Source organism: Volvox carteri (assembly GCF_000143455.1).
Source record: "Volvox carteri f. nagariensis unplaced genomic scaffold VOLCAscaffold_13, whole genome shotgun sequence".
Lineage (NCBI taxonomy): Eukaryota > Viridiplantae > Chlorophyta > Chlorophyceae > Chlamydomonadales > Volvocaceae > Volvox > Volvox carteri.
Window position 1 is genome coordinate 445,833 of NW_003307556.1, and position 13,982 is coordinate 459,814.

Consider the following 13,982-nt stretch of genomic DNA (forward strand, 5'->3'; position numbering starts at 1 on the left):
TTACACTCCTGTTATTTCATTTGCGCAAGGCGCATTGGCCAGATGGAGTTTCGTGTAGATACTACGCCCAGTACCTAAGGCACTTACCATAACAGGAGAGCGTGCTGCAACCAAGGCCCTTTGGCTGGCGGAAAGCAGCAGCGGGGCCTTTGACTGTGCACTTCTAAATATAACTGGGAGCACTTCTAGCAAGCAAACGACAGGTGCGAAGCTCAAGGTTTCTGCTGAAAGGCCGCTGGGTGGAGGCTGGTTGGTGGTTTGTTCACTTCCTCTCGCCGCGGTGCAGAGGCAGAATGGGCAACCTTTGCTCATGCGTTGGTGAAGCTCCCAATAATGCATCGGGTCCAACGGCGGCGGGGGCTGGATCCCAAGCAAGCAAGCCCGCAGCTCGCAAGGAGCCGGGGCCCATGGACATTATAGAGCAGGCGCTGGAGGACGCAAAGAAAGAGCTGGACAAGAATCGTGGTCATGACTTTAGTGACAAGTATAAAGTCAGCAAGCTAGTGGGACACGGCGCGTTTGCCAAGGTGATTACTGTTGGCCCGTTGAGAAGCCCACCGCTTCTTCTTGTGCATAGCGCGACGGTGTAAGATTATTAACCCGATTGCGTCTTTCTTACACGACAGGTCATGATTTGCTCCCACAAAGATACGCATGAGAAGTATGCAGTCAAGACAGTGCAGAAAAACGTGGAGGATCCGGCTAAGCAGCGGGAAGGTACGATTGCGCTTACTTGTGCACTCAAGACATTGGGTTTCATTATTACTGTCGACATGTACAGGCATCCTTAAGGAAATCGCAATTATGCGGCTGCTGTGTGACCATCCGAATACCATTAAGCTGTATGAGGTTTTTGAGGACAAGGAGAGCTATCATCTCATTTTGGAGCTGTGCAGCGGCGGAGAGCTATTCGACCAAATTATCGCGAAGGTAAGCGGGGGCTGAGGAACAGCTGTGTGCCTAAATTGCCGTAAGGTAACGCTGTGTATGTTGCGTTACTGCAGGGGCATTTCAGCGAAAAGGATGCCGCGGAGAAAATGCACTGCCTCTTGGACTTCATAGCATATGCACACTCCAAGAACATTATCCACAGAGACCTAAAGCCGGAAAATATTCTGCTGTCAGACAAGACGCCGCACGCCGTTCTCAAAGTTATAGACTTCGGCACCAGCGACTTCTGCCTTGATGGGCAACGTCTTAGCCAGAAGTTTGGGACGCCGTACTACGTGGCTCCCGAGGTACGTGACTTGCCCTTCGAGCTTATTATACCTGCGAAGGTACGAGGGGCCCCGTCTACCCTATGCAGGTCCTGAAAAAAGATTACGATAAGTCGGCCGACATATGGAGCGCAGGCGTAATTATGTTCATCCTCCTATGTGGTTACCCCCCTTTCGGTGGCAAGACGGATGCCAAAATCCTCCAGCGCGTGCAAGCAGGTAGGGTTTCAGAACTTAGGGTTGGCGCGGCAGCTCGGGCCTCACGCAGGACTCTTGTCTGTTGCTCCACTACACGGAGTTGAGCTCATCATAATATGTTCCCGATTCTGCTGGCACCTTAGCCGCAGGACAATGTGAAGCCACAGGCCGTAAAGCGGGGCTGATTAAGGGTGACTTCCACACATTTCGGCCCTGCAGGGCAGTTTTCTTTTGACGGGAAGGAGTGGGAGGTTGTAACGGAAGCAGCGAAGGACATGATTTCCCAGATGCTGGTCATGGACATCACGAAGCGCGCCACTGCCAAGCAGCTTTTGCAGCACCGCTGGTTCCAGGTGGCAGCCACGGCGCCGGCGGCGGCCTTGGGAGCTCACATGGTCAAACGCCTGCGGGCTTTCGCTGGCATGAGCAGGATGAAGCGCCTTGCGCTTGTGGTTCTGGCCAGAACGCTGACGGACAACGATGTCAAACGGCTCAGGGTGAGTCTTCATATTCGGCACAAGCCTATAACAGGGATGAAGCAGGACGTGCGAACGAGGGTGGTGCATGAAGAGATGTGTTCGGCTGTTCTGTCAAACACTAGATCCTACCACATTCCAACAGCGGAAGTTAAGTTCCTGGGGATGTGCCTATCTGTTTCTGCGGTTTTTCCGCACTGGGACAACCCGCACGAATTGGGAGGACGATGCGTTGAACATGTCCTAGAGTTTTGTGTGTATCGAGATTGGTGAAAATAGCGTTAGATGGATGCTAAGCAGCAGTTTTGTCTTGGTGCGGTCATAGCGGGGTGATTGGGCAGGTGCAGGCATCCATCACCTGCGTGCAGGGTACCGCTTTGGCGCCCGAGCGGTGGGCTGAACTAAAGGGGATGGGAACAAAGGGGGCGCAATTCACGCATGCATGCTGCACAGTCGTTTGGGTGCAGAAAGGGTCACCTGAGGAGCCAGCGAGTATGTATACGTTTGTATCCATGTTGCCCCAACCCCAGGAGCTCTTCGTGGCCATGGACACAAACAACGACGGGCGAATCGACAGCCAGGACCTGCACAAAGCGCTGGAAAAGGTGGGCGCTGCCATCGACGAAAGCGAGATGCAGGACTTGTTCCATGCATCGGACATCGACGGCAGCGGCCAAATCGACTATGAGGAGTTCATCGCGGCCATGCTGGACTCGAATCGCGTTGCACGGCGCAAAGAGGCTGTCCGCAAGTCCTTTGAGGAGCTCGACAAGGTATAGTCCCCCTGTTTATTTGGCTGTCGTTCCATCTACCCGTGCAGCTACGTGTGGTGCGGCCTCCATGCCGCCATTCACTCGCGGTTGCAGCTCCCCCTGCGCTGATAGGCTTGTTGACCGGTGGCTTTGTGAACCAATGCTCGTGCAGGATGGTGATGGGTTCATTACGGCAGAGGACCTTGTGAAGGTCATGCCGCGCGGCTCCTCTATCGAGTTGGCGCGAGAGATGGTGAACGAAGTGGACAAGAATAACGACGGGCGTGTCGACTACGCAGAGGTACGGGTCTGCTGTTGTGTAGTGTCATGTGGGTTTTAATTAGGTCGCATATTTGGGCCGTCAATTCCATAAGAACGACTCTTGTCGTAATTGCATCTAACAAGTCTCATTGAAACCCTCTGCCAAAAATGCTGTGAGAGGTCTTACAGAGCGCAACACCTCTCATGATGATAGTGAACGTTCAACGGCCGTAGCTCCACCACCAGGGCGGCTATTGTTCCAGTGAGTGTCTCTTTCTCTCTAAATCATACCTTCACCGCATATTCTCCGTTCGCAGTTTGAGAAGATGATGCAGTCCTGAGCGCTCCTCGCCACGTGGTCCACGGCGCATGGTCCCGTACAGTATGGTGGACTTCCTGAGCGTCAGCAGCAGCCCGAGGGGTCGGCAGCGTCTTCGGGAGCGGTGGAGCTGTGGTCACTGGTTTGCTAGTGCAAGCCTGCAACCTATTGGTGTGAAGCTAGTGGTGGTGGTGGTGGTGGTGGTGGAGGTATTAAGTGTGTGCTTTGCCTACCTGAAGTGAAGTATGCCATTGTAGTTGAGAGCGGAAAGTTGAAATGTCTGAAGCTTACGTAGGCTTCGCTGCCTACTTGGTACGAAAATACTGCCAGGGGTTGCTGTGTTCCTGGGCCTGCATCGTATTTTTCGAGAGCATGTGCGTCGCGCATGGTGGAGTGTTTTCGTGCGCACGTGTAAATTGTCGTTGGGAAGGCAGCGGGTGGCGGATACCTTGGAATAAGGTGCCGCCAATCCTTTCATGCGTCCTAGTACAGACGTCCGTAATGGGCATCCCAGGTCCCTGGGCCATCAGACTGACGGTAAATTGCCTCGACTTGCTCGTGGTCTTAACTTAGGTGTGGGTGACTTCCCTACTATGTCAGTACGACATACTGTCCATGGGGGTTACGTCTGTCAGCAAATTTCAAATGTTGGCTTCTATGGAGAATGCGCAGGTCACGAGGAAGTGTGTGGAGTGTGCCAACCACCATGATGTGCCGTATCTCTGTTGACACAGCTTCTGTGATACAAATGTTGTGCTATGGGTGAACGGTAGTTTAGTGCATATGCTGCTTGCACATTGGGTGTGAAAGGTGGCCGAGCGGACAGGGTGTTAGCAGGCAGAGGTTGGGTTTTCGAGGCTGACACTTCATGTGTGTAGCCACACTGCGTCTCTGCTGGAAGGTTTGGCGACATGTGCGAACTACCAGCGGAGGCTCGTAACGTAAGCAGTCCGGCCATTCTGCCGGGCGGAATTTTGCTCCTTTGTTATTTTGGTTGCTTGTTGCAAAATGGGTGGCTATCATCGTTTTTCGCCTTGAGCCTTCGCGAGAGGCTGGATTCAGGAACACAGTTCAAAGCTTTTTAATTCCTGCAGCGCGTAATTGGGCAATCGATGCCAAGTGATATCCTGAAAGCTGAAGTTTATGTCTTTGACGAGCTTGCACGGCCCAAACGAGCCAAAAGGTTCACGAAAAGAGAAAGATGAACGGCAAACGTCAATACGACAAACAAACATTTTCCGTTGGTAAGAGGTGTCCTTCACTTGTTACAATTGAGTGCCAGGAAACCATTTAAAGACGTTTAGTATAGCACGAATATGTCCCTGTGAAATGCGACTGCAAGAATATTGACGGCTTCTAGAATCTAGCGACAAGACAAGATGGACAGTGGAAGACAGCACGCCGTTGTCGCCCTAGCTTTCCTCTGGCTCAGCGTATATGCCCACGCAGAAAATCTAGTGGTAAGTATCTTGCAGCTCGCACAAATGTCATGTGGTAACCAGATCGGTCGAACAGCGGCTTCACTAGCGCATCTGGGTACTGTAAATTGTGTCGCAGGTAACTTGCGGTAGCACACTTAAGCTCCAGCACGTCCTCACAAAGGCGCGGCTTCACTCACATCAAGTCGCGTACAGCCGAGGGAGTCAGCAGCAGTCCGTGACTGGTTATCCTGATGGAGACGATGGAAACAGCCTCTGGCTCGTTCAAGGCCTTGCTGTGAGTTGCCTCTTCCTCGGCAAAGCCCATCCGTGCGTACTAAAACACACAACAAACGTTTACTTGGCAGGACGAACCCTGTACACCCGGCGCACCCATGAAGAAAGGCACCCGTATGCGGTTGCTGCACGTCGCTACTCGGAAATGGTTGCACAGCCACTTGTACCAGTCTCCATTGAGCAACAGCCAGGAGGTATGAAGCTTCCCTTTTTTCGTTCTGTAGCCTGCAAATAAGCGGTTCACTGTCCCAAGTAGCTTGGGGGGGGGTAAATAGCTTTATGAATTTTCGCATCAATTCTGGCATCAGCACGATGCTCTCCGCCGTGCTATCACAGTTTTTTTTATGTGCTCTGCCTTGGGTTGCCCACTTCCAGGTCAGTGCTTTCGGAAGCGACACGCAGTCGGATGGTGGTGACGTCTGGACTCTGGAGTGGGATGGAAAGGGTAAAATTTGGAAGCAGAACACCAAGGTAAGGTTGCGGGTCAGTGCCAGCTCGTGACAAAGTAGGGTGTTGCTGGAGTTGGGAGTTGAGTTAGATTAGCACGTCGCGTGGATATACGAAGGATCGACTTTTGGCTGCCGACTGCAAAGGGTAGTCGAATAATATTCCGTGGGATTCGCAATCGTACGGGGAGAGACAGAAATTGCCAATCTGCCGTCCTTGATAAGGAGACATGACATTCTGTGCGAAATGCGGCAACTCATGGGAGTGGATTTCAAAGTTTCTTCTGTGGCTAGGCAAAAGGCAGCATAAGCCGAGTCCTTGGTTAGACTTATGATAGCTCCATATTGTGGGTTTTATTGAAGGGACACCGTTCAATAGAATGGTTCGATATCTTATGTTTGGTATTAATAGGGGGAGATTGTTTGCACCTGTGGGACAGTTGTACGCTCTCACGCGGAGTTGTCCTCCGATGTATATGTGTATGCTGGGCATGATGCAGTCCTAGCAGGGCAATGGAACCAAGTGCACATCCTTTTTCCGTGCATTGTCCAGGTTCGTTTCAAGCACGTCGACACTGGCGTCTACTTGTTCTCCCACGATGCGAAATACGGAAACCCAATTGCCGGACAGTTTGAGGTTGCGGGAATCCCGCAAAAAAACAAAAACACAGAGTGGATGGCAGCGGAGGGCGTTTACATGCCCAAGAGCAGTGAGAAAGGTGCAGGCGATGATGACAAGGAGGAACTGTAAAATCTTGTTGGGAGTCTCGCCGGTGCACGATCCTATCGATTTTCAAGATGTGGCGAGCGTTACCATCCATTATCAATACCATCATGGTTTCATTTGTGTGCCGTAACCGTAATTGGCCAGCTTACGTGTGCATGCTCTAAGTAATCGAGTGAACGCTGAAGGAAGAGTGAGTAAGCGAGCGTAAACGGATATGGAATTAACTAGTTCACGTCCTTTCGACTTTGTTTATCTTTGACAGTTGGGACAGTTTCATTCCTGTGACGTGGCTCATCTGTCTTTACCCTGGGCTTTGGCATCAGTTGTTGACCAAGATTCGCAAGTCCATAACTGAGATGCATCAGTCCGTGGAGTGATCACGTGGTACGCTGCCAAACAAGGTTGAGTTTATCGCCGAAACCTGCACACAACAAACTGGCACCAAGTACGGTGGCCGCCTTTTAAGTTGTAAACCCAATAAGGAATGCAGTTGTGAAAATGCACCAAGGACATCTCTGACCGCGGAACCATGCACAAACACCACGGCAATAGGCGTCCAGGATACTGCACCATGCGTTGATATGTCAACCTCGTTGCTCATCCCCGTCATCATCGCACGTCACGAAGCACGTTCTTCTGCACTACTAAATGCAGTGCTCCAGTAACGAGCATCCGAGCCTTGCAACCTGTACAGGGCGAAGCCCCGCCTCACACCCTCTGTCCGTTTATCGCTTCGGTGTTAGGCTGCGGCAGCTGCACATATAACTTGTGGCTTGCGTCTACGACGCCTGGTTGTCCAGGTGCAATGCTGCCGCACGGGGCCGCAGGCATGACGAAGTCACGAAGAGGGCGGCTGCGTGTCAGGTCTATCCGATACATCCGTACAGCGGCCAGCACCTGCTCCGGCAGCTCCTCCGAACTGTTGCCCTGAATAACGAAAGCGTTCTCGAAGATGACTTCGTTCAGCCTGGAGGGCGGTAACAAGCTTACAATATTGGTGCAGTAGAATATCACTGATGCACGCGTTGCTATGCGTGTACGGCAGGTAACTGCTTTAACTACATCGTAGCTCGTACTGCTTTAACTACATCAGTAGCTGCTTTAACTACATCGTTAAAGCAGCTTCGACGGGCCTACCTGTTAAAATAAGCGCTGAACGCTTTTCGGGCAAGGAACTGGTAATTGTGGATATCAATGTCCACCTGCAGCACAAGTGGGCGCAATAGGGATGCCATCGCAATAAACCATCATCATCAGAGTCCGGGGGGATGACCGGCGTCGCAAGAGGTTTGAACAGGTCTTGGAAAATCCTCATGAAACGCATCACAGAGTGTATCCAGGCCCCGGCGGCGATTTATTAAAAAGCCCATGAGTTTTGCCGATAACTGTGCGGGATGGCCACATTAACCTTTACTCAAGGGACTTCATTCCCCCGGCACACATAAGACGCACCTCCAGATAGCCTGGTCCGTTGAAGAAAAAATGTTGCGGACGGGTGAGGATCGGCTTGTCGTTGTAGGTTGACAGCAGCTTGTGCTCCGGGGGACTCAGGGGCCCCTTCATCGCCCACTCGTCCACGTTGACAACGCGCGGAATTAGCTTGAACCTGAACATAGTACGGAAGCAGCAAAGCAGCGATAATACTTTTAGTGTCAGTTCCTCGCTGGGCTTGTTCGGCCTTTCATCCATACGGTGACATCGGTGGACCAGTCATGCTGGAAGAGCGGAGGGTATACAGCATCAGGACTGAGATCCATCTATGCCTCCGATCACCGAGTCGCCCACACCATGGTCATGGTGTCCCCCTGCCTGCCAGCAGCCCGCCATCTAACCCGGCAAACCTTTGCAAACAGGCCCAACGGAGAAATTTGCTGCACCCAGGTGCCCTTTACTGCTCTCCTTTTACCAATACACATCCACGTCAAACCTCAATATTTGTACTTCCCAGGCTATACCCACAAAGCTCTAGATCGAGGCCTGCGGCCAGTAAGAGCACATGATGGCCGGCGGATGCCAGGGGACGTGGGCAACGGAGAAGCCATAACCCTGAAATGCATCACAGCATGACGCTCCTCCGCCCTAATTAGGGGGCTCTCGGGAGCACCTCACCGGTCACGTGTGGGGCTGCCGTCCGCCTCGCGGCCGTTCGTCGTAAATCGCCGCAGTAGCGCCAACGCAGGCTGGTTGTTGTATGCAGCCGGATTGAAGTCCGGTGGCAACGCAAAGTAGTACACGAGGCTCTGACTGGGTCCGTCGTTGCCGCCGAAGATTGTGGGCTGTAAGGGGTGATGAGAACCAGGTACAGGCAGCTACTTCAGGGCGCCAGAAGAAGAATTGTCGACTGCATAACCTCTTAACCCTCCAGCCTGAATAAAATCCAAAAGCATCCGCCAATTCGTTTCCATTGGAATCACACGAATTCCCTTTCCAAAAAAAGAAACGTTGTGCTCTTAAAGCTCTTGCAATCATTGTGCCGTTTTATTAGCTCCCAACCTCGCAATTATCTTTCCATCGATTGGCATAACAGCTCAACTAGCGATGTCCTTCGCTAAGCCATGTGAACACACAGCCTAACCCACAGCATCACCGCACACCCATATCGCGTAGATTCCGAGTATATATGCCCTAGACACGCATAAGTATAGGGCCCGTGAGCTGCAGGCATTTTTCCAAACCACCATGTCTTCGTCGCAGCGACAAAGTGGCCCCGTCTGCTGACTACTTCCACCTCCCAGGAACAGGTACCCAGGACCGCCCCTCTTACAGACCCCAAGACCCGCGCAAAGCCCAATAACACGCACGCATGCTTATCACGGCCATGAAGGCAAACCCACCGAGTACATGGGCAGCATGATGGTTATGATGAGCAGCGGCGGCAAGTGAGGGTCCACCGCCGGCCGCAGCATGTGCTGTATGTTGGCCAGCCGGCCCACGTGTGTCAGCTTGGTATCGGAGCTGATCACGTCGGCCGCCAGCAGCCGATACAGCGCCCTGCAGCTGGGGACCTTTACCTTGGTGCGCATGTAATCCACACCGCGGACCATGAAGGGCCGTCCAGAGGTGCTGGGCGCGTTATCCTCAGCGCCGCCGTCAGCGCACTCGTCCCACGCCTCCCTGACGTCCAACACACTGGTGGACATGTCCCGTCTCTGTGGATGGACGCGGTGGCAGCAGCGCTGTTTGCAATTGGCCCATAGGAGTCCACAGTGGCATGGGAGGGCCTTATGGCCACACGGGTAGTGATGGCCACCATGCCATGACTCTCGGACCGACATAGTCCCCTGCCCGCCGTCTTCATGTTCGTGCTCCGTCTACCACATTCTAGTCACGTGCCCGTTCTGCGACTCCCTCCAACTCCGCTCCGTGGATGCGTTGCCAGGAGGCCTCCCCCTGGCCTGGCAACACACCCAGGCCGCATCCTGGATGTCCCTTCACGCAAGCCGGCAGACCAGCCCCATCCTACGACAGGTTTGCACCATCCCAAGGCCGGGTTGTCCAGCTCCCACCCCCCCACCCACCCGCAAAGTACTCCCAGGCTCCAGTTTGCCCCCCAGTCGTCGCGATGTTGGCCGTCCGCTTCCGGCGCTATCCGCGGTTCCTCCTCCTGAAAGCTGCTGAGGTGCCGAGCCAAAGACCGATGATGCAGCAGCAGCCCCCGCCGCGGTTGGCGTGTTGGCGGATCCGGGCATGCGGATGGCTTCCAAAATGCTCAAGCAGCTGGCCAACTTTGACATCGCTCCGCCTCCGGCCTGAAACGGCTCCTCTGACGTTTCGCTGGTTCCTGCCAGCTGCCCATCTTCAAAGCGCTCCCCGTCCACGGCGACGCTGATGGAGGCCATGGGGACTGCTGGGCCCCCAGGGTCACATGGGCGAGCTCCCGCGCCACAGACGGCCCCGGTATCCACGGTCGGATCCTGTCCCAATGCAGGTGTCAATGCGTGCCGCGCCGCATCAAGTGGATATGATTGGCGCTTTACAGCTAATTCAATTGATGTTGATATGCCCTGTCTGCCGACACGTGCGCAAAGCGAAGATGATGTGATGGAACCCAGCATGACCCTGCACAATGCATTCCTTCCTTCCGCATCGCGTATGGCTCTTGTTTCCCGGCACTTGCCGCAGTAGAACGGGTCCATACGGGACTCGATAAAGTATTTGCTGGTAGCGCACGCTGGCACCTTAGCCACACTAAAAACCTTCTCACACGTGCTTGGGTTCGGTGAGAAACAGATGCCGCTAGAATTCTAGTCCCCCCAGTCGAAAAGCTCTTTTAAACATGGCATCCATAGCAGTATGAGACGTGCTGAAAGTTACGAGAAGCCGATAGCTGCAGGTCCGCGCACTAATGTCCCTTGGGTCAACGTGCGTCCTCCTTGACGGACCTGATCATGATGCTTATCGTAGCTTACAGAGGCTCGCGGCGTGACGTTCGTGCTGCACTGTGGACTGAGTCCTGCGAGGGCGAAGCGCACAGTCACTGGTCGAGGATGGACGCTCTGTTGCGGTCTAGACAAGCAAAAGCCCAGTACTGCTGTCTCACCATCAGCAGCAGAAAAATTTTCTTGCGCGTCGTAGTATTCTGGAGGGGGCAGGACAGATACACGAAGCATGTGACTTCTGCCAACAGTCTTTCAGGGTAGCTGGCAGAAATTGCGCAACCAATTGCAACGACGGTTCCTTGTCATCACCTGAGCAAAAGCTGTTACACGACAGCGGCGACTGAAGTTCGTCCTGCTTTGCCTTTACTCCATCATACTGTCTCTCCTGTGGTCTCCCCGAGCGGCGATTTGCCCGGCGCTTCCCAAAACAACAGCAAAATGGACACATTGCTCATAGAAATGCTGCTCCGATGTTTAGGCGATTGTGTTGAGCCCTTACACAGGGCATACAACTTCAAGAAATTATATTCGCAACCTGCATGTCAACTGTTGGAGAAAAAATACGGGTGGACTGGAATTCATAGGCCTGCGCCGTGTAGGACTACTTCTGAGTTTGACAGAGCCTGTCTGGCTTCGTTCTGTTGTACCGTCACAAAGAGTGAAAATTGGTTGTCAAAGAATATGTGTGCCGGCTGGCGAAATAGTTTCGCATTCTCCGAACATAACGGGAGCTAGGGTGTAAGTGGAGTCTTTAATCATGTTGCCGTACGTTTTGTATTTCTTAGCTAGAGCCTTCAGACACCTCCTTGGCGTGTTATCCTGTTCACTGCTTCGAATGCCTCATCGATCAGATAACTCACGTACCTGTGTTGAAGTTGTGTAACCTCCTATAAGAAGCCCTCCAACAGCGATGCCCTACCCACCCTACCTAACGCCAACTGGATCTGCTCACGTTTGCACAAAGCCAAGAGTCGCATGTTGAAGTTATGTGTGACAGAAAGCTGTTGCAGTTTGCCAAAAAAATAAAAACCAAACAAACCAGGTGGCTTAACAATGCGGCAGGCGATCAACGGTCTCAGAGCAACATCCATGTCATCGAGGCCTGTAGTTGGTGAGCTACAAAGAGCGAAGGGAGAAGGCGATCACTTACATCGCTCATTTAGTAAAGGATGAAACATACACGCTTCCGGAGCCCTAGGGGTGTGCCCTAGGGGCATCCAACATTTCTTCCGAGGAAGAGGAAGATCCACCGTCACCCACCCAAGGTGAGGAACGAAACGCAGAGCCCAGACATGCACGAACAGCGAGCACCACCGAGGACTTAAAAAGAGCGGCAAATCGTAACACCTCAGGACATTCCAAGGCAAAAGTCGAAAGCAAAGAAAGAAAGGGGCACGCACCAGTAGAGACGAGAGGCGGTGCAAGACAGGCCCGGCAAGGAAGAAGACACCGCGAACACAAACCGAACATCAGACACCCAACAGCAAACACAAGCAATAGGACACGATCCCCTCGGCCTCCACACAGCACGCCCCCTGCCGGCTGGACCGCCACACAGCATTAACGCCTCTGTGGGGAAACTCGAGCAAATCTCCGCACACGACAAGTGTTTATCTTTTCCCAAGATAAACACCTGCTACCCCCCCCAGTACCATCTCCTTCCAAGCGGAAACAACCGTCCGATAACAACAACATACCACATACCCCGTACCACCCCACTCCACCCTTCTACTGCCCTCCCTGCCCCCTACCCTCTTGGCAACGGATAGACTGCGTTGGTGCCTGGGACCAGCCAAGGGCTATGCGTTGTACATACATACAACCAAAATGGATCTCTAGCTAGACGTTCAACTATCACCACAATTCACTGGTGATGGTATTGTCCAATGGAACAGAGCACAACAGGGCCTAACTAAGTCACGCCTAACCACATGGCACGCGCCGAGAGCGCATTGTTTACAGCATTGTTCGGGCCCTGAACGACGCTCGGCAAGTATGTGTTTATATGAAAAGCAGCCCTGACTCGCAATGGCCTATTGCGCTAAGGGAGAGACGGCGGCACTTTTCAAACCACCCCGTGCCCCACGCGTCGTGTGGCGAAACTTATGGCACAAGACTTGGATCAGCATACTCCCACAAATGCTACCTCGCTGCTAATTTCCACCCGACGTAAGCTAGGAGTCACGGACAGCCGGGTGTCGAAAGCGCCCCGGGTTGTGGACCCACAGCAACAATTTCATCTTCATCGCACTGTCGAATAAATGGACATTTGCGTTGTGGTTGCACTGCAGGGCAAGGTTTTATTCGAATCGGTCCGCGCGCTCCAGATCTTCACCTGCCGAATGTGCGTGTCTCGCCCGTTTTGATGGTTGGCGAGGACAGCGAGTTGAAGGTGGAAGGCTTTAAGGGGCTCGTGCGGCCAGCTTTCCGATGTCAAGGGGATGATAACCCAGCCCGATGGCTCCTCCAAATCCACAACGCGGACTTCCTGTGCCAGATCAACGGCGCGCAAGGCTGTGCTTTAAGGTGACAGAGGTCGCACGCGGGTGTACGGGGTTGGTTGTGAAACCTTACCTTGAGGTCCTGATACGTGTGGCCCGCGCGAACAGATACGCGACTTGGCGTGTAGCTCTCATCAAGTTTGTAATCCACGTACATGTGCAGCTCCTACGCAAAAGCCACCCAAAATCCATTCGAAAAGCCTCGGCTGCAATCCTATGGCCGATGGCCGATTGTGAGCTAGAACATACCAGCAAAGGCATTTTACGTTGGAACTGTATGTTAATCAGGTGCGGCTGAAGACCGTCTGATCTATGACCAATGGAAGAAGGGACATAGGTCACGGACACTGTCACATGTCCATAAGCTGAATATATACGTAGGTTTTATAAATAGAAAACAAATCCATGCTTACTGCCAGAAAGTTTCTGCATTGCCGTCCCGTAGCATTTCGACTCCATTTCCCGGCTTAGCGCTCGTCACTGACCACACTGCAAGATGCCCAACCTCGCGCCTGGGCATACTGGAATCGTTTAATCCTGAAGGCTGGACACCGTTCATGTTGTTGGAATACTCAAGGGAAAATACCTAACCGCTAAAATAAGCAATGCTGTAGCCCTGCTGAGCAACGCTAAGACTCTGTGCGGTGCTAGACTCTGCGCGGTGCAAGCAAATGCAAGTCAGCTGCTGCACTGGCATGGAGTGGATGTATCGGCAGCACAAAAGGTGGCCCATAAGTTCCAGTCAAATCGTTTACAAAACGCCCCAAGGCATTCATCATGTAGTATCATGAGCCCCGACGCTTAGCAAGCATCTGCAGGACCTGCTTCACCGCACTGACAATGTTCGTAACTTGCGCAGAGTGCCGTACATCCTCCAGCCGCGCTTTAGATCAGGCTCAATTCGAGCGTTATTTTATTACCCCGATAGCTCTCTGCGCCACGCACCAAGCTCTTAAGAGAAGTGGCATTATTGTTACAAGGGACTGCGATA

At 53.0% G+C, this 13,982-nt stretch overlaps 3 protein-coding genes across 3 annotated transcripts; 2 read left to right on the forward strand and 1 right to left on the reverse strand.

The window, feature by feature from the left end:
* Positions 1-684: 684 nt before the first annotated feature.
* On the forward strand, positions 685-2,983 carry VOLCADRAFT_80507 (uncharacterized protein; the record flags this gene model as incomplete). Its single annotated transcript, XM_002949069.1, has 7 exons — positions 685-717; positions 782-930; positions 1,005-1,238; positions 1,307-1,436; positions 1,635-1,912; positions 2,422-2,664; positions 2,816-2,983. The coding sequence occupies exons 2-7, from the start codon at positions 805-807 to the stop codon at positions 2,981-2,983; spliced, it is 1,179 nt and encodes a 392-aa protein (XP_002949115.1). The 5' UTR covers positions 685-717; positions 782-804.
* Positions 2,984-4,530: 1,547 nt separating this feature from the next.
* On the forward strand, positions 4,531-7,678 carry VOLCADRAFT_80513 (uncharacterized protein). Its single transcript, XM_002949070.1, has 7 exons — positions 4,531-4,683; positions 4,781-4,939; positions 5,010-5,132; positions 5,314-5,409; positions 5,938-7,078; positions 7,249-7,313; positions 7,564-7,678. The coding sequence occupies exons 1-5, from the start codon at positions 4,603-4,605 to the stop codon at positions 6,133-6,135; spliced, it is 657 nt and encodes a 218-aa protein (XP_002949116.1). The 5' UTR covers positions 4,531-4,602; the 3' UTR covers positions 6,136-7,078; positions 7,249-7,313; positions 7,564-7,678.
* Positions 7,679-11,622: 3,944 nt separating this feature from the next.
* On the reverse strand, positions 11,623-13,802 carry VOLCADRAFT_80519 (uncharacterized protein). The gene is made up of 4 exons (XM_002949201.1): positions 13,405-13,802; positions 13,241-13,301; positions 13,065-13,157; positions 11,623-12,978 (listed from the first exon to the last, which is right to left on the reverse strand). Exons 1-4 carry the CDS (start codon positions 13,548-13,550, stop codon positions 12,733-12,735), a joined length of 546 nt encoding a protein of 181 aa, XP_002949247.1. The 5' UTR covers positions 13,551-13,802; the 3' UTR covers positions 11,623-12,732.
* Between the last annotated feature and the right edge of the window lie 180 nt (positions 13,803-13,982).

Bases quoted from the DNA above. Each gene is read 5' to 3' on its own strand.
- VOLCADRAFT_80519 (XM_002949201.1), bottom strand. From the start codon at position 13,550: ATGAACGGTGTCCAGCCTTCAGGATTAAACGATTCCAGTATGCCCAGG. The intron at 13,302-13,404 runs GTAAGCATGGAT...CATTGGTCATAG, and splicing joins AATGCAGAAACTTTCTGGCA to ATCAGACGGTCTTCAGCCGC. The intron at 13,158-13,240 runs GTATGTTCTAGC...GCTTTTGCGTAG, and splicing joins AACGTAAAATGCCTTTGCTG to GAGCTGCACATGTACGTGGA.
- VOLCADRAFT_80513 (XM_002949070.1), top strand. From the start codon at position 4,603: ATGGACAGTGGAAGACAGCACGCCGTTGTCGCCCTAGCTTTCCTCTGG. The intron at 4,684-4,780 runs GTAAGTATCTTG...ATTGTGTCGCAG, and splicing joins CCCACGCAGAAAATCTAGTG to GTAACTTGCGGTAGCACACT. The intron at 5,410-5,937 runs GTAAGGTTGCGG...TGCATTGTCCAG, and splicing joins TTTGGAAGCAGAACACCAAG to GTTCGTTTCAAGCACGTCGA.